General features: G+C 36.5%; 1 protein-coding gene across 1 annotated transcript in view; it reads left to right on the forward strand.

Annotated features, from left to right (window-relative positions):
* The window catches only part of LOC128855070 (DNA-binding protein RFX2), a 75,789-nt gene that overhangs the window by 25,799 nt on the left and 27,093 nt on the right, over positions 1 to 22,897 (forward strand). The window contains exons 3-4 of the mRNA XM_054089670.1: positions 3,168 to 3,708; positions 3,807 to 4,041. Of these exons, the coding sequence (XP_053945645.1) occupies positions 3,421 to 3,708; positions 3,807 to 4,041 (523 nt within the window). The 5' untranslated portion in view covers positions 3,168 to 3,420. The remainder of the gene's footprint in view (positions 1 to 3,167; positions 3,709 to 3,806; positions 4,042 to 22,897) is intronic.

The following is a 22,897-nucleotide window of genomic DNA, read 5'->3' on the forward strand; positions in this document are numbered from 1 at the left end:
GTAAATACCAAACACCATTCTTCTAAAAGGCAACGGGTGATTTAATAGCTGGTGTTTCGAAAAATTATTAGGCCGTTTATCTACTTTCGTCTATCAAGTTCATCTATTTATCTACATCTTAAAGCTTTCATATATCAAAGTAATATGTATCTTCATAGAATATAAGCTGGTTGCTTGGTTTTTATGAAAATTTATTAAAATGTTAAATCTTCGAATATTGTTTCTAGGTCAAGTATTAATAATTAAAACGCAATTTTAACAATTTTCTTTCCTTGGAAATATACTTGACTTGAATAGCCTATTACTCGTTTGCGGGAATAACTTCATAAGCATGGATGTATACATATTTTTTTGGTTTATTCGTTTTATTTTTATAATATACATACTCATTTTGCAAAAAATATCCCTTACTATACAAGATGACGCATAATTAATCATTCAATGTTGCTTTTGGGTAAGTTTATTACTAAATAAAAAATATTTATTTTGAGTGATCGAAAACTTTATTTGACCTTTACGCGCTTCATTTATTGTCTCTTTGTATAATACTAATAATTTAGTATCTGTAGTGTGTCCAATGGCCGACACACTTCCTACTACATGTTTTCTTCGTCTTCCTGACTGGCGCGATAACCGCTTACGCGACATGACCCGACCGACTTAGCCGCTGCATCTTTATTCGCTGCGCTATGTATATGTCGTCGTAAAGTTCATACAGCTCATTGTTCCGTCGCCTACGATACTCGGCGTCGCCAACGTGCAAAGCTGCAGAATCTTTCTCTCAAACACTCCAAGAGACACCTCATCAGAAATTGTCATCGTCGAAGTTTCTACGCCATACGTTAGGGCGGACATGATGAGAGCCTTTTAAAGTGTTAGTTTTGTTAATCGATTCCGCAGAATGTGCTTTTAATGCAGCTTGACTGTCCAAAAATTGAAATCGCTTGAATTTCAGCCTGAAATAAGCCCTTTGCCCATTAGTTCAGAGATTTTCATATTTAGATCATAGATCCACGCACCGACTTCAGTATTTGTTTTCAAACCAGCTGTATACTGCAGCAGTCTGGTGCAAAAGTGTCGAATGTGATTGACGTACGACGCCAATTGCAAAAATTATAAATGATTTGGATTTACGCCCCCTAGTGTAATAAATAATAAGAAAGAATTAAATACTTTTACCTATTACTAAAAAAACAAAAGCCAATTTTAAACTTTAACGCATTTGCTAATAACAAATCGTGTACATATCTGATGAAACGAATGAAAAGTCTACCAACTCCGTTTTGAGCTGGAGAAATAAGCTGTGTAATAAGATTTCGAATTAAAATGAGAAAGTTGAAATTTAATTTTGTTAGTTATATGCATATGCACTTGAAGTAAATGGCCGTCCACTCATATTTTTTTAATATTATTTAATACAGCACAAATATTAATATTGCATTAATTTAAAAAGTTCAACACCGAACATAAAAAAGCTCAACTTATATCTGCCACAAAAGTGTTGTAAATGCAAAATGCTTTTCATTGTTGCTTTTTTGCTAAAGGGATTGTTTTTTCCCCATTTCATATGCCACGTAAGAAATTAGGAATCCCGAAAATTTCAGGACTGTTGGCAAATAACCCCGAAATTTCCTGGGTTTAACACGCATCACACCCTTTCAATTTGGCTATAATCTCGCCTTGCTTTATGTAAGAAATGTGAAGCAGAGAGATATTTTTTGTTTTGTATGTATTTTTCAATGTTCAATGACATCTCTAGCCATAATCCAAAAGCAAAATGTATTAGATAACTATTTAAAAGCTACCACCAGTTCTTCTTCTAGGCTATGTAAAAAATGCATGGCGATATCTGTTGACAGTATCTCGTTAATGCTAGTACTAACCTCGAAGCCGTAAAATTTCGCCAGCAAAATGCACCTGGCTTAACGAGAAATGTAGCTAGCAAATTTTGATAAGAAAAGTGTTTTTAAATAAAAAATTCACATATACATATATTGACCAAAAAAGTTTAAGACGATTTTCTTACACTCTTTGCTATTTTCCGAGTATTCAAGGCACTTCACTTCGCTGAATTTTAAATGGCATGTGTATTTTAAATAGGTATGAAAAAATGTTGCTGGCATCATGTGAACTGAGTACTTTGCTGTGAGATACATATGAAATTTCACGCATATTTCACTTTAAAATTCCTTTGGTTGGATTTTGGCAGTAATTTCTCGTGAAACGTAAAATTAATACTATGCTTAGATGAAATGTTTCTTTACTTTTTCTGAGAGAGCCGTAGTAAATTGGAAACTTTGACACCATTTTTCAAATCCCCAAATCAACTATTCGGATTTTTTTAAATTATGACCTTCTACGCAAACGAGCGATCCTCTTGCTTCGTGTTCGTTTTTTGTTTTTTTGTTGTTTTTTTTTTTTTTTTGAGAATTTGCAAAAGCTTGTATGCCTATTCTATTTTTGATGCCCCAATAAAATCCAAATAAATTGGTGATTTTTGTTGCTTTCTTTGATTTCGCCCACTCGATGTCTTATTACAACAATAAAAAAGCAATTACATACCAAATCACAAAATGTACGGTACTATTGTACTCATTTGTTGGAAAGTATTTCAATTAAAGTGGAAAATGTGGAATTTCGCATTTGATGTGCCGAGTTACGCAGATTCGAGGGCAGTAAAAACAACGCGACGCTCATTGGCGTCCCTAGCGACAGTGTCAGGTGTCATGGAAACGTTGAGCTTCCTGCCGGAAAAAATTCATAGATGGGTGGGAGTCGAACATAAAGCAAAGATGAATGTCAAAAGGTAGAGAAAAAATACCTGCAGAAGTTTAATTTCATAGCAACACCCCAGGTAAATCAGCAATTCGGAGTCATCATTAGCAACACCCGCACTTCCGTCAGCACGTACACAACCGCATAAATATAAATTCAGTCACAGTGACACATACATACATGCGTACATACACAAATACATCCATGTACGCGCTTATGCGATTGAAGTGCACGATTTAAGGCGCATAAAATGTTTGTCAATATACACAAAGTGTATGAGGCTGTATTTTGAAAGCGAAACGCGCAAAATTGAATTTATTATATATTATATACAGGTATAATATTTATTTACATTCTTCTCATTTTATATGCTTTCTATTTTTATATTGCAGATGTAATCATCAAAGAGAAACTACCAAATAATTTGAATAAACAGTTGCCTTCATTTGTAAACTAAGATCTAGTCAAGAGTATTTAAGTATAAATACCAAAATAGAGCTCGAAAATAGCACATCAAATAATTTATATACACTTACATACATATAAATTATATACTACTATACACAAACTACAATATATGATACATAAAATTAAATAAATAATACAATAATTAACTAAACACAAACATCGAATCTGAGAGATATTATGACAACACGACTTGCAACTCTGAGAAATTTTATACTATCAACCGCCGCGGCAGTGGACCCAACTTCAGCCGACGCCACTACACCCACATCTGCAAACGTCACTAATATCGATGATGCCAGTGTTGCAACGGTGAATGTATTGGCCACACGTGATATCAAGCATGAGGATATTTCTATTGAAACCACAAATGCTTGCTCTTCCTCTTCACATGGTGACCACTTTGAATATATCGATGCGGCGGTGGACGTTGTGGCTGCAACCAATATGGATGATGTCATGACACAGGTAAGAAGTTTTAAACTTTTCACACACATGTGTGCGTGCATGTGTGTATGTGAATTTTATTTTGATTAATTTATGTTACCATTTTGGGTGTGCAACAGCAAAAGAAACTGGTGACTCACGATCAAAATGAAGGTGTTGCCCTTATTAGCGTTGTGGTACCCATGGATGCATCTGACTCGACGGGTAGTGAGGTGCATGGCGATATGTCAGATTTAAGTGCAATTAAGGAAAACGTGGACCTGGCACAACAAGTTGCCAACGGCCAAGTGACACTGGTGCAAACGCAACCGACGGACGATGACGACGGTACACCACAATTTATTACAGTCACAGGTAAGTGCAATTTTTCGAAAATTATTTGTAAAGGGTGGTTAAGTTTCAAAGGCCGGTGTTGATTTTGAATAAAATAAAATTTTTTTAAGAAATTATTGTCATTTCTCTTTATTATGATAATATTGGTATGGCTCAATTACGTACGGAGCAAAATATCGGCCAAATAGCCACCGCGGCCTCGGCGGCACACCTCCATCCGATGGTCCAAATTTTCGATGACGCTGAGGCATAATTGAGGTTCTATGCCGTTAATGTGCCGAATTATCTCATCCTTTAGCTCTAGAATTGTTGCTGGCTTATCGACGTACACCTTTTCTTCCAAATAACCCCAAAGAAAGAAGTCCAACGGTGTCAAATCACATGATCTTGGCGGCCAATTGACATCGCCGCGACGTGAGATTATTCGACCATCAAATTGTTCGCGCAAAAGAGGCATTGTTTCGTTAGCTGTGTGATAAGTGGCACCGTCCTGTTGAAACCACATATCGTCCACATCCATATCTTTCAATTCGGGCTAAAAAAAGTTCGTCATCATCTCACGATAGCGAACACTATTCACAGTAACTGCCTGACCGGCCTCATTTTGTAAAAAATACGGCTCAACGATGACGCCGGCCCATAAACCGCACCAAACAGATGAAGTGCGCGATATGCATTTTGATTTTATCGCCCGTTTTCATAATAAGCCTGAATAACTTTAACGCGTTGCTCGATTGTGTATCTTTCCATGGTTCAAATTGAGTTAGTCTGAAATTGAAAAATGTCAAATGAAATGCAGAATAAACCTGACGTTTAGGTGTGGTTCACATTCCACATCGGCCCTTGGAATTTAACCACCCTTTATAATGAATACCATACTTCAAAACTAAAATATACTCATTTTCTTACTCGCGCCTTCTGTGCCATTGTTCTGCTCTATCCAGACGTAGATCTACCATTTTAGGTAAACAATTCTTTAATGATTTAGAAATCTGTAGAAATCAGGGATCTTCTAAAATGTTTGAAAAATATATAATGCACTGGTTTTAAGAGAGATAAGGAAAAGTTCCCATCACAATGGGCTATAAGCCTGAGTGTGCCCCATAGTGGACAGCCGCTTCAACCTAGCCTAACCTGTAAATGAATACATGCTATATACATGAAGCACATTAAACAGTAACAAATTCTCTATTGTAAACTTTGAGTGCTGGTGGAACTGGTATGGTCAAGGCAATAAGTTAGGTTGTTTCCCCATTGTAGCAGTCTTACTAATTGCTGCTCTCAAAGGTGATGCCTTAAGTGTTGCCATCAATGTGATCTAACGGAAAGTCCAGTAAACTTACGGTTTCGACATAGTGGTATCAAGGAAAGAAGGCTATTGGAAGAGTTGGTTTGGGTAGGCGTGCATTAAATATGTCGTGATCTATTCTGGATAAGGAAGAGTTTTATTCAGCTATTATATCCGAATCATAATTGCGCCTGAGTTACATCAGACTCCGTAGGAGACGCGAGCTCTTCTGGGTGGCTGGCAACCGCTAGTTAATTGACTCAAACTATGTTGTTGTTGTTATTTTAGCATAAATATATATTTAGAATGCTGCTGGAGTATCAGTCCTTGGGCGGATATAAATAGAGGTCGTTGCGGTAACGAAAGAACCGACTGTCGAGCTAACGTGACTCAAGCAAGTGGGTCAAGAAGTTAGCGTTCCTATGTTGTTACTAGGCTCACTTTTGCTTTGCATACATTTTAATTATGCAATAACTAGCTCAACTACATTTATATGGAGAAACTCTTCTACTTTCTCAGACCAATACACAAACTTAAGAAGTTGTTCACGGTCTTTATTCGTCTAAATTAGAACATGCTGTGTTTGTTTGGAGATTATACCTTGCTGTTCGCATAAAAAGTTCGGAAAGAGTTCAGAAAAATTTTCTCCGTTTCGCTTTTCTAAATTTCACACACTTATTTCGTCATATAGTATGATTCTCACTGCCATTTGATCAGTCTACAAATCGGGTTTTTAAATAATAGAAGAATTCTCTTAGTCGTATATTTTATAACTGGCATTGCCACTGGCCGGGTTGACTGCCCTTCTCAGCTTGAGAGTTTGCAGTTCAATGCTCCGAGAAAAAACCTCAGCCGATGGCGTTTAATGGTAATCTTTCTACCAACAAAACTTTATCAGAGTTCGACTTTTTCGCAAAATCTATAGGTCTAGACTTCTCCCACTCTAAATTTGTACTCAAGACCAAATTGAAAAACTATTTGGCATTTATAAGTAACTTATGATTCGCCGTAGTCGAAGGGGTTGGACATGACTACATTCCGGTAGTGCCGCAGTTCGAAACACGCTGTGGGCATGAAACTCCAAATAATAGAAAACGTTTTTATTTTAATATCGGTCACCTCTCGTCAGGCAATGGTAAGCCGCCGAGTATATTTCTGCCAGGAAATGATCCCCTCATAAAAAACCATCTGCCATTCAGAGGTGATGTAAGGCGGTTGGTCCCTCCATTTGTGGAAAATCATCAAGACGCACATCGCAAGTTGGAGAAAAGGAGAAGGAGCTCGACCAAACACCATACACGGGTTTAAACGCCAATTCACACAAATATTGTACAAACTAAAATATAGGACTGTCCAATAAGACCGCAATTTTTTGTAATTTGTGTTTTACAAATAAAATAACAACATATGTCGAAATGACTTTTTTTATTTCATCACGTTTTTTAGTCCACGGCATTATGAAGGAAGCACAATATCCGTTAAATCCCAATACTACAACTCCTTTCACAGCACAGGATGCACATATCAAAATTTTTCATAACTTTTTGGTATTGTTCGGGCTGTATATATTTGTAACGCGTTTGATTTCATTCTTCAGACCATAGTCCATATTTTTTACGTAGTCCGGATAAAAAAGTCCAGTGGTGTCAAATCGCTAGATCTCTGCGGAAATTTGAGCTTTATTTACAATAGGGTCATTGTTGCATGCGCTGTGTGGCAAGCGGCACCATTTTGTCGAAACCACTATTGGTCCAAGATCATGTCGACTAGTCCAGACCATAAAAGGTTTATTATCAAGTCACGATAATGTTCATCGTTCATCGTAACAGCGCAACCGGTGGTCACTGCGGTAGCAACCCAGGAAATAAAAATTACTCTCTTTGGCGGAGAATATAAAAATCTCACTGTGGACATGGTGTTCGGGCGACATCAGAAAACATCCCGCCTACTGTATTCTAATAATACCCAGCGCCCAAATTAGAGCTACATAGTTAAGTATCATTCGGCCAATCGCTTTGCATGTTGGCGGCAGAAAAGTTACTGTAATATTCCCGAAACTGTTGGTGGTTCTACGTACGTACAATACAAAATAACTCGGTTTTGTCCGACCAAGAATTGTTGCTTCAACGATCTTACCCTGTTTAGGTAAACTTATAGTGTTTCCCTTCATCCATGTTCGGCACTGTTACAACTGTAAAATTTAATATATATGTATATGTATGTATATATATATATATAAATCTATCTATGCATGTATGTAATATGATGCAAAAAAATACGTCTTTTGATCAAATTTTTGATATATGAAATGTGTTTTCTTCATTAGAAGCTAGTGGTGCGCTCAGCTTTTGCGGATCGGCTGTTCATCGGCACCCTTATGCAATTTGATTGGCATATCAAAAAAGGAGCGATTAAAGTACGCTCTCATCTAAAAAATAAGCAAGTTTCGTATCAAATAATCTTAAATAGTGAGACTCATATTTCTGTGGCATATTTTGGAGGTCCTACGAGAGGCATCTGAGAGAAAAAATAGCCAACTTTTATAAACAAAAAAGAAAAGTTAGGTTAGATTAATGTAAGTATTGAAAGAAAATAAAATAATACACAGGAAGAAAATAGTTATTTGAGAGCAAAGTTACCATACCGCACAAATTCAACTGAACAATTGACTATGCCAATTTGAGTGATCGAAATCTTTATTTTAACATTTACGCATTCCATTGCTTGTCTGTTTGCATACTGCAGCTGTCTAGTTTTCGAGTGCCAAATATGATTGACGTACGACGCCATTTGCAAAAGTTATAAATCTTCCGATAGGGGGATTAATTTTGCGTCACCTTGTAATTATCATTGCTGCCGCTCTGTTTATGGCGCCCCTTTTCCCAAAAATCAGATAAATTTGGTTGTCTAATAAAACATAAAAATTAGTACATATATGAAGAAATCCTGGCTTAAAAATAGCTATTGTACCCTCATCTTAGCTGCTGTCAACTCGATGTACAGTCGGAAATCGCAAAGGTAAAAAATATTTCTCATCCGACATTTATTCGCATTCCCTCTTGCCTTAATTTATTGATTCCAAATTTGAGAAATATGAAGAAATGGCCCAGTGCTAAGTGATTAGGATCGAGGTCGTTAATAAAACAAACGAGAATAAGGAATCGTTTTGTTTAGGGAGCATCCAAAAATTGTAAAAACGTGGGGTAAAGTGTATCGAGCTGAAAGTGGATTATATTCAAAAGTTAAATATCCGTGTCCTTTTTGCCAATTTTCATCACTGGTGCCCATGCGTTTCGTTGGTTTATTTTTTATGGATTTTTTTTTATTGTATCATCAATGAAGATGTTTCCGATAAAAATGTTTCAATAATTAGAAAAGTTACGATTATTTGAAGATAGCGCTGCAGCAGAGCGCAGAGGATAGTATTTGTATATTCATTCGCGTCTTTCTTCAAACCAATTTTCCACTGAGTCGCCTAAGTTGTGGTACAAATCTTCTGAAATGCATTCCACCCAGAGCGAAGTAGCATTTTTTTTATCGATTTGACAAATTAAGATAAGTTTTTGTTTATATTCAAAGGCGGCTACGTTATATCAAACATTAAAAAGTCTTCATTTATTTGCTTTCAATAAAAATTGCGGTGCTTATCACACCAACTATGAATTAAAGTCCCGGAAGAACTGCCTCCGCCATTTCAAAAATTTTCTTCTCTTTTAATACTGGTATATGTATATTGAAGTTCATTACATAGGTATACCAGTAGACGACGCAAAACAATGTGAATAAGTTCTACGTCTAATATATACACCTGAATTCACAATATTATTTATTATTTTTATATAAAACTAGCTTAGAAAAATAACTTTAAAGAAAAATCAGTACACAAATATTCAATTCATTCTAAACCATTTTATTGATTTTGTTTATTTCGAAAAAATTGTGACATTACAAAGTTTAGTTCCAATTCGATGTTTATTGAAGTGCTGTGGACAATATTTCTTGTTTTTCCATCTGGTGTGTAGACGAATAAATCAGAAGCTTTTCCGACACGTGAGCAAGCCGCATAGAGCTGTCCATGTGAGAAGCATGGATTCTACAAATATAATTCACACATTTATAACGATTGTCCTCGTGATTTGTTAATAATCATTGCGAAGCTATCGTCTTCACCTTTGAATTTTCCAGTCAAAATTGTTGCCTCGATAACATTGTTCATCATTTTCTTGACCGAGAGTGTGGTTCCGTTGCAAAGTGGTGATGGATTTATGTTTCGAAGAAGATTGATGGGTACGCCAATTTTCAATGTAAGAACGTACGGCGGCTTGCCTGGCATATCAAGCTAATTCAAGAATTCAGTTGGATAGTTGAGAACCTCGTCTTGATTCTCCACAGTATCGATGGACTTATATGTTGTCGTTTCACTGGGTATTCCATGCTGAATGGTGAAGTTGATGGTATTGACATCGATGTTTTTAGCCGCTAATATAGCACACGTATGGTTTTTGTAGTTTTGTGCAATATTTGGGAAAAGTTTTTGCACCAATTCGTCGAGGCTTTCTGTGATCTTTCCATTCGCCCATTTCCAATATCCAATAATTGTTTTGGAAAATTTCCAGCCGATGCATCCCGTTGTAGCTGTACACGCATGTTAGTTTTCAAAGTCAATTTCTATAAACGACGCCATAGAACTGATGATTTAAGGCATGCATTAAGTTCATCAGCGGGTGTTGAACGTGGTACAATAAAATGAGTGCGCCACCGAAGATCCGTCTGTTTCCTCTCAAATCTCGCAGTGTACGGTCAAGCGCTTCCAATGCTTTCTTGTGAGATATTTTACATTTGTCCTATTTGATAATTTGACACGTTTGGACTACTTTTCCCATTCCAGAGTTTATGCTGATGGTGCATGTTGGTGCCTCAGTGTTTTGCAAATTCAACGGCAGTTTCAATGCTTACTGCGTTGTTCGGCCACCATCCAAAAAAGTTGCCGCAATTCCAGATGATGCAATAGCCAGTGCAATATTATTTTGTGATCGTATGGTTACCAAAATTAGTGAAAGAAGAAAAGTCTTGCCTGTACCACAGGGCGCATCTATGAAAAACAGTCCACCGCTTTGTTCTGTGATTGCACGCATAATTCTGTCAAACGCAATGCGTTGTTCTGAAATCAATGAGCATATTCTACAAACTTTCTCCGTGGAAATATACATATGTATATCCATACCAATTTTTATAATAATCGGTCCAGTAGTTTTTGAGTTCATCGATTACATACGGGCAAACATTCATTTTTGTAGAAAGGGTAGCTAAGTTTCAAGGGCCGGTGTTGATTTTGAATAAAATACAATTTTTTTAGGAAACTATTGTCATTTCTCTTTATTATGATAATATTGGTGTAGCTCAATTACGTATGGCACAGAATATCGGCCAAATGGCCACCTCGGCCTCGGCGGCACACCTCCATCCGATGGTCCAAATTTTCGATGACGCTGAGGCATAATTGAGGTTATATGCCGTTAATGTGCCGAATTATCTCATCCTTTAGCTCTAAAATTGTTGCTGGCTTATCGACGTACACGTTTTCTTTCAAATAACCCCAAAGAAAGAAGTCCAACGGTGTCAAATCACATGATCTTGGCGGCCAATTGACATCGCCGCGACGTGAGATTATTCGACCATCAAATTTTTCGCGCAAAAGAGGCATTGTTTCGTTAGCTGTGTGATAAGTGGCACCGTCCTGTTGAAACCACATATCGTCCACATCCATATCTTTCAATTCGGGCTAAAAAAAAGTTCGTTATCATCTCACGATAGCGAACACTATTCACAGTAACTGCCTGACCGGCCTCATTTTGTAAAAAATACGGCCCAATGATGACGCCGGCCCATAAACCGCACCAAACAATCACTCTTTTTGGGTGCATTGGTTTTCCGGCAATCACTCTTGGCTTATCATTCGCCCAAATGCGGCAATTCTGCTTATTGACGAATCCACTGAGGTGAAAATGTGTCTCATCACTGAAGATGAAGTGCGCGATATGCATTTTGATTTGAATGCCCGTTTTCATAATTAGCCTGAATAACTTTAACGCGTTGCTCGATTGTGTATCTTTCCATGGTTCAAATTGAGTTAGTCTGAAATTGAAAAATGTCAAATGAAATGCAGAAAAGAACTTGACGTTTAGGTGTGGTTCACATTCAACATCGGCCCTTGAAATTTAACCACCCCTGGGTTGGTGCGTGATTACCATTCGGAATACACAGAGAGAACGTAGGTTCGAATCTCGGTGAAACACCAAAATTAAGAAAAACACTTTTCTAATACCGGTCGTCCCTCGGCAGGCAATGGCAAACCTCCGGGTGTATTTCTGCCATGAAAGAACTCCTCATAAAAATATCTGCCGTTCGGAGTCGGCTTGAAACTGTAGCACCCTCCATTTGTGGAACAACATCAAGACGCACACCACAAATAGGAGGAGGAGCTCGGCCAAACACCCAAAAAGTGTGTACGCGCCAATTATATATATATATTATAAAGAAGAAGATGAAGTTCACTCTGCAACAAAAACCAAATAGCTGATAGATTCAAACTTTGTACATAATTTAAAAGATTCAACAAAATTTCAGTATGCGGTTTTGTAGCCGATTGAGTTATTGATGAGTTATTGATTTTTGAAACTTTTATTTTCTTCCTAATAAAAATGCACACGGCAGCAAAACAAATGTCAAAAATCAAGGCAATTTAAATTTTGCACTTTATACCAAAATTCAATGGACTATAAAACTGCGTACTCGAAATTTTTCTACTTATACAAATTTAAAATAATGATTAAAAAGCTTCAAATTTTGATAAAAAAAATTTTAGTTTTTTTTTCAGTTTTCGAAATGTTTTATACTTGGGTTTATGTGGTTTTTGTAGGAGAACGTACTATATTTTTGTAAAACAAATATTAGAATTAAATAAAAAAACAAATATATTTTCAAAACTTGTCAATAAATCCTTGTATTAACAATTTAACGCAATATTTTTACGTGATTGGCGCGTCCAACCTTTGAGTTCAGGCGAGCTTCTACTCCAATTTGTGTTGTGCTTCTTGACTGACTGTCTTAACTCTCTGATTTGCATGATATGGCCTTACCCCTCAATAAATTCTAATTTTTTTTTCGTTTCATTTCCAAAATTAATTTTTGTATTGAAAGCTTGTTATTGACTCTTATTTCAGATTATCCACTCACGCTTATTTTCAAATAGACTAAATTTGAAGAGTCAGTGTGGAAGCTACTTCAGCTTACTTTCAAGTTGTTCTATGTATATTTTTAAGCTCAGTAGCATTAATAATTTGGAAGAGATTATTCCAGCAGTCTGAAAATGTTATTTCTTCTTTATCTCTCCAAAGAGTGCAGCTGCACTAACAGTACCACCTACTATTCATAGTAGTCATCTTTGGAACCAAAAAAATGCTGAACAAACAATTATCAATGAAGCATTAAGTAATCCGACCAGCAACTTTCAACTGCAATACACTTGCAGCTACGAGTACAAAACGGATTGGCTTGGTATTCTGTACCACATCACCAATTCAACCGTTGTATTGCTCGCTTCGTTTCATCCATCCGTTGTTTAGATGTATGGCTCCCAGTTCGTTTTGTTTATTGTTGATATCACAATTAAAAGGACTTAATTTGTAATGAATCTTACCTGCAACAATCGCGCTGCGGGCTGCAACAGCCAGCGTTGCACACGTGCGTCATATATAAATCTACAGAGATACGTTTCAATGCGGTACTCGAAACAACAAAAACAATAACAACAGTAATGAGTGGTGTAGAATGACACAAATGTATCTCTTTGTGCGTGATGGGCTGTGAAGGGTTACTCTATTTGTTATGACACCATGCGCGCGGCAGTAATATGGTGGGCTACACATCAGCGGATCACCAGTTTCGCTAGCGTGTAATTATTATATTTTTATTTCGAAAATACCACATTGGTTTTGTCCTTTCCACTGTTCAGCGAGCATTGCTTTCACAGTTTCATTTCGTATGGATTTCATTACTTATAGTATCAGTGGCACAAAGCCTTCAGGTACGCATTCCGACTTACAGACATACAAACATGAATATGAAATAGGTAAATTGGCCTTACCCTACTATGATGTAGCTGAGCAAGATAGAGATTTGTTTAATAAGGATTTTGCGATTTAAACACGATAATTGTTGATGTCACACTTATGTGTGCGTATGTATGTGCATATGTTTGCTGTGTTGTTTGGCACTTCTCAATCAATATTGTTGTCAGTGATGATACTTGATTTTATTACAAATCTCCACCCCACCAAATTATACGCACTTTTTTTCAAGTAGTTGGTAACTGATACCCCTGCCCTTGCTCATTGACAGAGACGAGTGAGCGACTCAGCGACTCGTCGACTCGCTAATAACCTCCCGTCGTGCGCTATAAGTATGTTCGGATGATGCTTTTCATTTGTTGTTGATGCTTCTACTATAGACTTACCTACAATCACAACGCAAAATTTTGCTTTTGTACAATAAAGGCGATTTGCGGGCATCGAACAGCGGCTGCACAGTGGTCGATTTGCGAACATAAATGGAAATATTTATAATGTAGTATTTACTTGCCTTCTTTCATTAAAATAAATAAATGCATTTTTAATTAAATACCTTAGAACTGCTTGAATTTGAAAATTTAAAAAAATGTACCCCAAGATTATTTTCCTAATTCATTATAAATGGTTTTTTCCATCATGTTTATGCATTGAAATGAGTTCAAAGGAAAAAAACAGTCTAGAAATAAATTTGTCATATTTTCTATTTAGCCTCTAGACAGCCTCAATCTGTATTGGGTCCCGTGAATTTGTGTTGTATTTCAGGAATTCAAGAATCTGATGAGCACACGTTAGGCTCTCAAAAATACTAGCGCTGCACTGTACTACAGATCATGCTTGAAGCCCCGCTTAGCGATTTCTGTAAAAGCTGCTAATATGAAGAAGGAATAGAGTCCACTCATGACCTTTCAGCACTTCAAAAAATGCATATCAGATTTCTGAGTAGCCACAATAAAAAAATTGAAAACTTGGGCGCTAGTTACACAGAAGATTCCCATGCCATGAAGTTTGTAGAAATATGCCTACCTTGCTTTGAGCTGAGCCTCAAGCAGTCTCAGCCTACATCAACATATAACTTGCTAAAGGCTTTAGACGCTTTTATCGAAAAAGTTTCAGATAGTCCAGCAGCTTTCAAAGCTTTTCCAATAAAGAAAATCACAGTGGCAGACTGACAAGCAGCCAAGAGTGATTTATATCTTAGTCGCTTCATACTACTCATGAAATTCATCAGGGGGTTAATATCTAAGACTTCTATATCCGCTGGCGATATCCGCGATATCTGGACTGCTGACGAGAAGATACTGAGATGATGCAAAAAAGAATCGAAGTAATGCCGAGTGTCACCGCATGCATACCTAGCGGGCAATGTCCATTAAGGGTTCCCACAAAATTCGACTTTGTTCGAATCTGCGGCTTTGTTAACCTTAGAACATTCCTTGTGTGCTCCCAGACCAATCGTAATCAGTACAACGTTGCTGGTGTACTTGCACTGCGCTCGTTGAGTTGACACGAAGCCCACCAACCCCAATCCTCGCATTTCGTGGGGAAACCAACACACGAATCCCCTAACTAACTAGCTCATTCACTCAGCAATTTCCCGTAATATCCCTTGGTCAGGTACTCAAATGAGCCTAATTGCGAAGTATTCGGAGGCGTTCGAAAGAAAAGCCAGGCATTCCAGACTCCGAACGGGAAATGTTTTTTTTTTTTTTTTTTTGAGGAGCTTTTTCATGGCAGAATACACTCGGAGGTTTGCCATTGCCTGCCTACGGGCGTCCGCTATTAGAAAAAACCTTTTCTATTATTTTGCTGTTTCATGCACGGAGATTCGAACATACGCACTCCCAAATGGTAGTCACGCACCTACCATTCGGCTACAGTGGCCGAATTATTATAGTCTTAAATAGCCAAAATATAAGGCGAGAGGTTCCGTATTTTGCCAGAGGCATGCCTACATCCATGCAAGGCAACTGTTGCCTTCCTAATTTTATCCTTCCAAATTAGATCTCTGTGAATCCTTGGTACTTGACCCTGTCAAACAGTATCAACGGAGCGCCCCCTATTTAGGGGGGTTGAACCCTCAGTATTTTTTATCTCGTGAAAAGTAAGAGGAGCTCTGTGATGAGAACATTCACATATAGGCCGAAGCCGTGGCTTATTCAACAACTGCGTTTAAGTAACCCTTCATCGATTCGGGCTCCTCTGAGAAGATGTTTTTGGCTCACAATGCAGATCTTCGAATATCGATAATATATTTTAATAATTTCCCTAGCTGCTGAAGCCGAATGGGTTGGTGCGTAACTACCATACTGAATTCGAAAAACGTAGATTCGAATCTCCGTGAAACACCAAAATGAAAAAAAAGTTTTTTCTAATAGCAGGCATTGACAAACCTCCGAGTGTATTTCTGCCATGAAAAAGCTCCTCATAAAAAATATCCGTTCGAAGTCGGCTTAAAACTGTAGGTCCCTCGATGGAACAACTACAAAAGATGCACGCCACAATTAGCAGGAGGAGCTCGGCCAAACGCCCAAAAAGAGTGTAAGCGCCAGTTATATATATGGGGCATTCTTTCTCAACGGGAGAAGCCTATCCATCCCAAAATGTTTTTGACCTAGAGAGTTCTAATAGGGCTTAAAATTTAGCTCTTTTTATCTACTTTTCAATGCAGAGTGGCCAAAAACGAAATTCAAGATGGCTCATTTAATATGGCTAAAAATGTAATCAAAATTCATTAAATTCATTCTAAATTCATTTCAACGGAAAGAGTTGTACGAGGTCTCAAAATTTAGCTAATAAAGTTTACTTTAAAATACAAAATGAAAAATTTAAAAATTCAAATTGGCGGATCCAATATGGCGGACGGATTTTTGAAAAAATTCATGAATTCGCATGAAACTCGCTACTCGGGGGTTTTTTGGGTCGCTGATTACAAATCTGGTGTTAGATTTCCAAATTTCAAAATGGCGGATCCAATATGGCGAATGATTTGTCAAAAATATTTTTAATTTACATTGAATTTGTGTCTTGAAGGATTTTGTGACATTAAAAATCCACAATTAAAATTGTAGCTGTTTAGATACAATTGATAATTTTACATTTTTTTTACAAATTAATTGAAGTTGGTTCGTTTTCATGATACCTAATAGGAATCAGTTCCAATCATAACATTTTTCGTGTGTCGTGACATATCCCTTGTTTTACTTTTTGATCGCTACCATATGGCTGTAAAGGTGATTTTTCATAAACAGAACACTTTTGAATCTTTGCTTAATAACTTCATAAATATCTTCTTGATTAAGTTGAAATTATCGGTTTTTAATTCATTTAAATAAAAAATTTATTTGTAACAATTCATCCTGAATTTTTTTTTTGTTTTTTTTTAGCTGAAGTTAAGAATTTGACGAGTTTTTTGAGGTTTAGTTCGTTATTTTCATTGAAACCCAGGCAATTATTTGATAAATTCATGTAAAAATGACAAGTGATGGAAAATCAGTGGAACCAATTAACATTGTTACTGTTAAATTTATATTATAAAACAATATAATTTGCGAATTTTTATAATGTCTTACCTCCGGTTTTACTTGAAATAAGCATTTTTAAAAATATATGTCAAGAAGATATTATCACTCAGCAGTTGAATAATAAGATAACCATCGCTAATTTTGGTTATCTTATTTTTAAAAATAGTTTTTTCTTTCTACCTTCATAAATAATTTTCACGGATATATAAAGAATTATTTATATACCATTATGCCCTAACTCCCATACCATACTAATATACCATTCATCATATCTATGTCATATGTCGAACAAGTCTATTGACTTGTTTGCTTTCGAGAAATTGAACATTAAAAATTAATTATACTATGATCTTGCCTTACCTTTACCGGTTGGAACAAAAATATTCTTGCCTTAACTGTCAGGAAAATGATTTTGTCTTACCTTTGCTGGTTGGACCAAAACAAGTCTTGCCTTAACTGTCTGGACTATAATCTTGTCTTACCTTTGCTGGTTGGACCAAAACTAGTCTTGCCCTAAGTGTCTGGAATATGATTTTCTCTTACCCTTGCTGGTTGGTCCAAAACTAGTCTTGCCTTAACTGTCTGGACCTTAGCTATCCATATTGGATCCGCCTTCTTAAATTTTTTGAAACTAACAAAAGATTCGTAATCATCGACTAAAAAACCCTTGAGTAACGAGTTTCATGCGAATTCATGAATTTTTTCAAAAATCCGTCCGCCATATTGGATCCGCCATTTTGAATTTTTAAATTTTTCATTTTGTATTTTAAAGTAAACTTTATTAGCTAAATTTTGAGACCTCGTACAACTCTTTCCGTTGAAATGAATTTTTTTTGGCATAGGTTATTAGAATGAATTTAATGAATTTTGATTACATTTTTAGCCATATTAAATGAGCCATCTTGAATTTCGTTTTTGGCCACTCTGCATTGAAAAGTAGATAAAAAGAGCTAAATTTTAAGCCCTATTAGAACTCTCTAGGTCAAAAACATTTTGGGATGGATAGGGGTCTCCCGTTGAGAAAGAATGCCCCATATATATTGTACATTTCCATATGTTCATCTAGTGTGAAACGGTGCATAATGAAATGGCAAACTGGATATCATTGGTAATGTTGACAGCTACTCAAACATAAAAATTGGATAAAAATTGCTATCTGGACACCTTTTAGTTCCTAGGTCCCAGCGCTCTTCTGTTCCTGTGACACCGAAAAATCTAATCATTCCTTAACTGCAAAGAATATAGGTTTTTTCACCAAATTGTTTCCTATTTTATGACACAGTGCCCGCTACTACCCTAAACTTTGTTACAAATTCTACATACTAGAGATTATTTAAGTTCGTAGTGTATCAAAGGATGCGAATTTAACATATTCGCATTGATTAAATTGGGCAACGAGTCATTAAACCATTAGTGCAGAACAGCTTAAAATTTAATCTAAATACGGAGAATGTGCAACGAGTATATAGAAAAAAAGTATGCCAAAAACCTGCTATTAAAAGAAGATTACACCTTTGTACGCTTCTTATATGGGATGAGTGTTTTATGCAAGTAAACTCAGCCAGGACTCGAAATGAGACAAGCACGTGCGTTTTTCACCTTTTATATTTGTTTGCTTTTCTTTTAATTTTATTTGCTGTGAAAGCGATCAAGCAGTACACATGTTTGGTTTCTTTTAATTGTTCGTCCAAACATCAATTGATTTAGATACCATCTAAGATTTGCTTTTGCCCCCTCATACATATACTCGTACATATGTATGTACAATACATACAAAAATGTTTATTGTGTTAAATTCAATGTGCACTGGAAATCATATTTTTGTATTGTATAACTCACCCTTTTGCTAAATAAATACACAAAGTTATCAGAGATCAAAATCACACATCTAGAGGCAACGCGCAGGACAATATGAATCCGTACACATGATTTGTGCTCTCTCTTATCTACGTTTACAATTTCATAATAGAATAACAGGAAAATATGTTTTCACTTGTGATATTTTGATAGTAACTCATCAAAGTATATTCAAGTAATATTCCATGGTCAATTCATTCATTTCCAAAAGCAGAGTTTGATAAAAACATTTCATTGGTTGTAGTTGTGTAGAAATAGAGAGTAGCTATGGAGGAATAGATACACTTCGTAGACATAACCTTAACAACGAATGAGGGGTCATGCCATTACCAACATAAAAGAAGCCAGAAAACTTTTTATAAGGGTGGCGCGCTAATTCCGCACTGCAAGAACGTCTCATCAACACGATCCATGAATCGATTAATTTCTTCACTTCTGCGTAAGAGTGAGCTATAGCATGTGCTATCGATCAAAACAAATGGTTGACGAAAGGAGCAACATCTGTAGATTCGGATGGGCGCTTGGCGAAATCTCGATCACACATAATACAGACAAAATAAAACACCGCTTTATTTATTTTCAAAATTGATTGCTGATTTCTGCTTCAAATTATTAGTTTGTGGGAAAAGAAATCCAATATTGTTGCGTAAAATTTTTGTGCAAATGGTTTTAAACTGTTGGTCGATCTTTAGCTCCTGGGCGATGCTGCGACTACTAACACGCAGGTCTACTTCCATTGTTTCTGATGCGGGCCTGTCTGTTCGAGGTGCATCTTTAACATCAGAAATGCTTAAAGTTAAAAATCGGCGGAACTACAATTGCACGTAATTAGCTGTTACACCAGCCGGCACCATTCACAATTTCAGAAAAATTGTAAAGTGTTTAGTTTTTCTCTTTGTTGACTTCCATTGTTAACAATCTGTAACTCTCAACTGAATGGAACAAACAAAAAAAGCAAACAAATTACTTTGGTGTGAAATGTCACCTTAACAACGAGCAAAAACTTTAAATTTTTTGATCGATACTTTACGAGATATCGATCACTACAGCCATCTACCGAGAAAATTATGGATTTATTTTCCCCCAAAACCAATTTTTTTTTACACTACCCAGAATTCTTCGTAACGCCCTTCTTTTCTATTTAAATAAGTTCAATACAAATTTTGCTCGAAATTGTGCTTTGGAGCGTGCTCTTCGTGATTTTAATGATATCTCCAATTCTTCCTAGATTTCTAAGTTTCAAAGAAAAAGATTCTGCACTATTGAACTCTATCTTTTAGTTTAGTTAAATGTAAGTTTGTAATTTAATTATGTTCATATTCATTATTCTTCAGTTTTTGTAGCCAGTTTGAAATAATCTTTTTTTGACTTCTTGAAATAAATCAAATAAATAATTTTTATATTTTAAGGGAATTAGTTTCTATCTCCACTCAAAAATAGTGCATAAAATTTACCTAGTAAAATAATGTCAATGCGGCCAATGCATTACAATGAAGATAGCACCTTACAACACTACAAGCGTTCAAGGCTAAAAATAAAAATAGCGACCCTCGTACGTGCAATAAATAACTACCTCCTTACAGCAACTTCCTATTTGCTCTTTTTTGTGAGCTGCATTACTTTCATTGTGGAACATGTAAAAAAAAATTTAAATGTAACTTTGCATTGGCAATAGATATCCCAACAGAAGTAAAAATTATGTGAATTTGTTTTAGTGTAAAAGGTACAACAAATGAAACCATAGTTTCTATCTTATTATGAATGAAATGTCATTATATTGTATAATGTTACTTTTTCAGCTATAATAAGTCATTATATTGTTTCATCACTGCTAATTATAACAATTATCTGTCGCTTTTTTTTTCAAATCAGAAATTCAAGTTCTTTCTCGGCATTGTACCTTGTCTGGATTTTATCTGTATTTTGTCCAGTCGGGATTTTGTTCTGTCTGCTTTATGTCGTGTCTGGATTTTTAAAAATTGGATTATATCCAGTAGGTTTTTTGCAGTATTCCCACGGCGGATGAGGTCAGGTCTACCATTTTAGTGTTGCAGGCGACCACTGTAGGCGAATGGGTTGGTGCATGATAATACGCGGGTTCGAATCTTCGGCCATGAAACACCAAATAATAGAAAAGGTTTTTTGTAACAGTGGTCGTCCTTCGGCAGGCAATGGCAAACCTTCGAGTATATTTGTGCCATAAAAAACCTCCTCATAAAAACCCATTGCCGTTCGGAGGCGGCGCAAAACTGAGATCCCTCCAGTTGTCAAATAGCATCAAAACGCATACCACAATGCACATATATATATACATATGTATATATAAGTACATATATATATTGATATATACATATATTATATTCACTTGAACATATATCCAGTTTCACTTCAATCTGTCAATTCATTCTTTGTTTACAAGTCATTTAATATCGATTTTCTACAATGGAACAAATCAAGTATCGTGCAGTAGTTGAATTTTTATTTTTGGAAGGTTTAGAATCAAAGGAAAAAGGAAATTTATGAACGAAAGTGTACAAGGACTTTCGCCATCAATTAATGTAGTAGAAAGATAGGTTGGTGAATTTAAACGTGATCGTACAAGCCTAAAAGACGATCCCCGTCAAGGACAGCAGCAACACCAAAAATCGTTGAAAAAATACAGGAAATCGTATTGGAAAATCGTCAAGTGACTGAAAGAAATTTAGTAGAAGCCCTAGGAATCTCATTGGACAGTGTAAACAATATTTTGACTGAAGTATTGGGTTGCCGCATTTGCTAACAATGAAACAAAAACACATTCGAATGCGACTTTCTGAGCAACATTTAGAGCGTTTTCGAAAGAATAAAGCGGATTTTGCGCGTCGATTCATTCACTATGGATGAGACTTGGGTCTATCAACATGATGCTAAATCAAAAAAAGGAGCTAAATAGCGGTTTGAACCTGGTTCTTCGGCTCTGAAACGAGTTCGTGTCCAGAAATCGGCCAAAAAGGTATTAGCATAATTTTTTGGGACGCGAAAGGAATTTCGTTTGTGGATTAATTGCAGACTAGTAAAAAAATACATTCTAAATATTATATTATTGTAACCGTTTAGGCCAGCTGTAGGAAAAAGTTCGTGAAAAAGACCCAGTTTGTAAAAAAAAAAATTATTTTGCATCAGGGCAGTGCACCATATTACAAGAGCATTTTGACAGTGGCTAAAATTCATGAATTAAAGTTCCAATTATTGGAGCATCCACCGTATTCTCCGGATTTGGGGAAAGAGTTTTTCATCAAATGATGAGGTCACAACAGCTGTGGAAGCGTTTTTTATAATTTATAAATTGGAATCTCGTTGGAACAAGTGTATTGATGTTCAGGGAGACTATACTGAATAATAAAGTAGTAATAGTGAACCAAAAGCCGGTTGGCGTACACGCTTATACCAAATTTCAAGGCTGCATGGCGATATTGTCTATTAACAAATTCGACATACTCACGGAACATGGCTTCTTCTACCTACATCATATGCAGCTCGCTGACGGCCCTTTTTGCCACAGTTGCTCGAATACAGTAGAGAGCGCAGAACACGTGGCCTTTCACTGCAAACATTTTAGTGAAAGACTTGTCAACACAACACAAGACTTGCCCTGAATATGTGCTCGTCCATCACTAAATGGAACGCCGTAAAAACGTTCGCAGCTAGAGTCGTGTTGAGGCTTAACCACATTGATTGTGGGAGGAAAGCCCGCAACAACAAAAACAGCAGCAGCTTGGCAGTGGAGATGAACTGTTTTAGACAGAACAACGACCGATACGGACGTTTGAGTCAATCACTCACTACACTATCAAGCAGAAGGCAAGACAATAGTTTGTAAGTCCGATGCATATTTTCCGATGTTTTCATTTCCGCCAGAACCATTTATGAACGCAGTAAGAGGAGTAGATACCAACGGTGGCGTAAAGTCTCCATAAGCCCACCAGGGTGGAATCTGGATGCAGGAACCTGTTATGTCAATACACATAAAAGCGACTCCACCTTCAAGAAATGTTAAAGTGGATCCAAGGTGGAAATCAGCCGAGAAGGAGGAATGTTATTGT

The sequence above is a fragment of the Anastrepha ludens genome, chromosome 2, assembly GCF_028408465.1.
Source record: "Anastrepha ludens isolate Willacy chromosome 2, idAnaLude1.1, whole genome shotgun sequence".
NCBI lineage: Eukaryota > Metazoa > Arthropoda > Insecta > Diptera > Tephritidae > Anastrepha > Anastrepha ludens.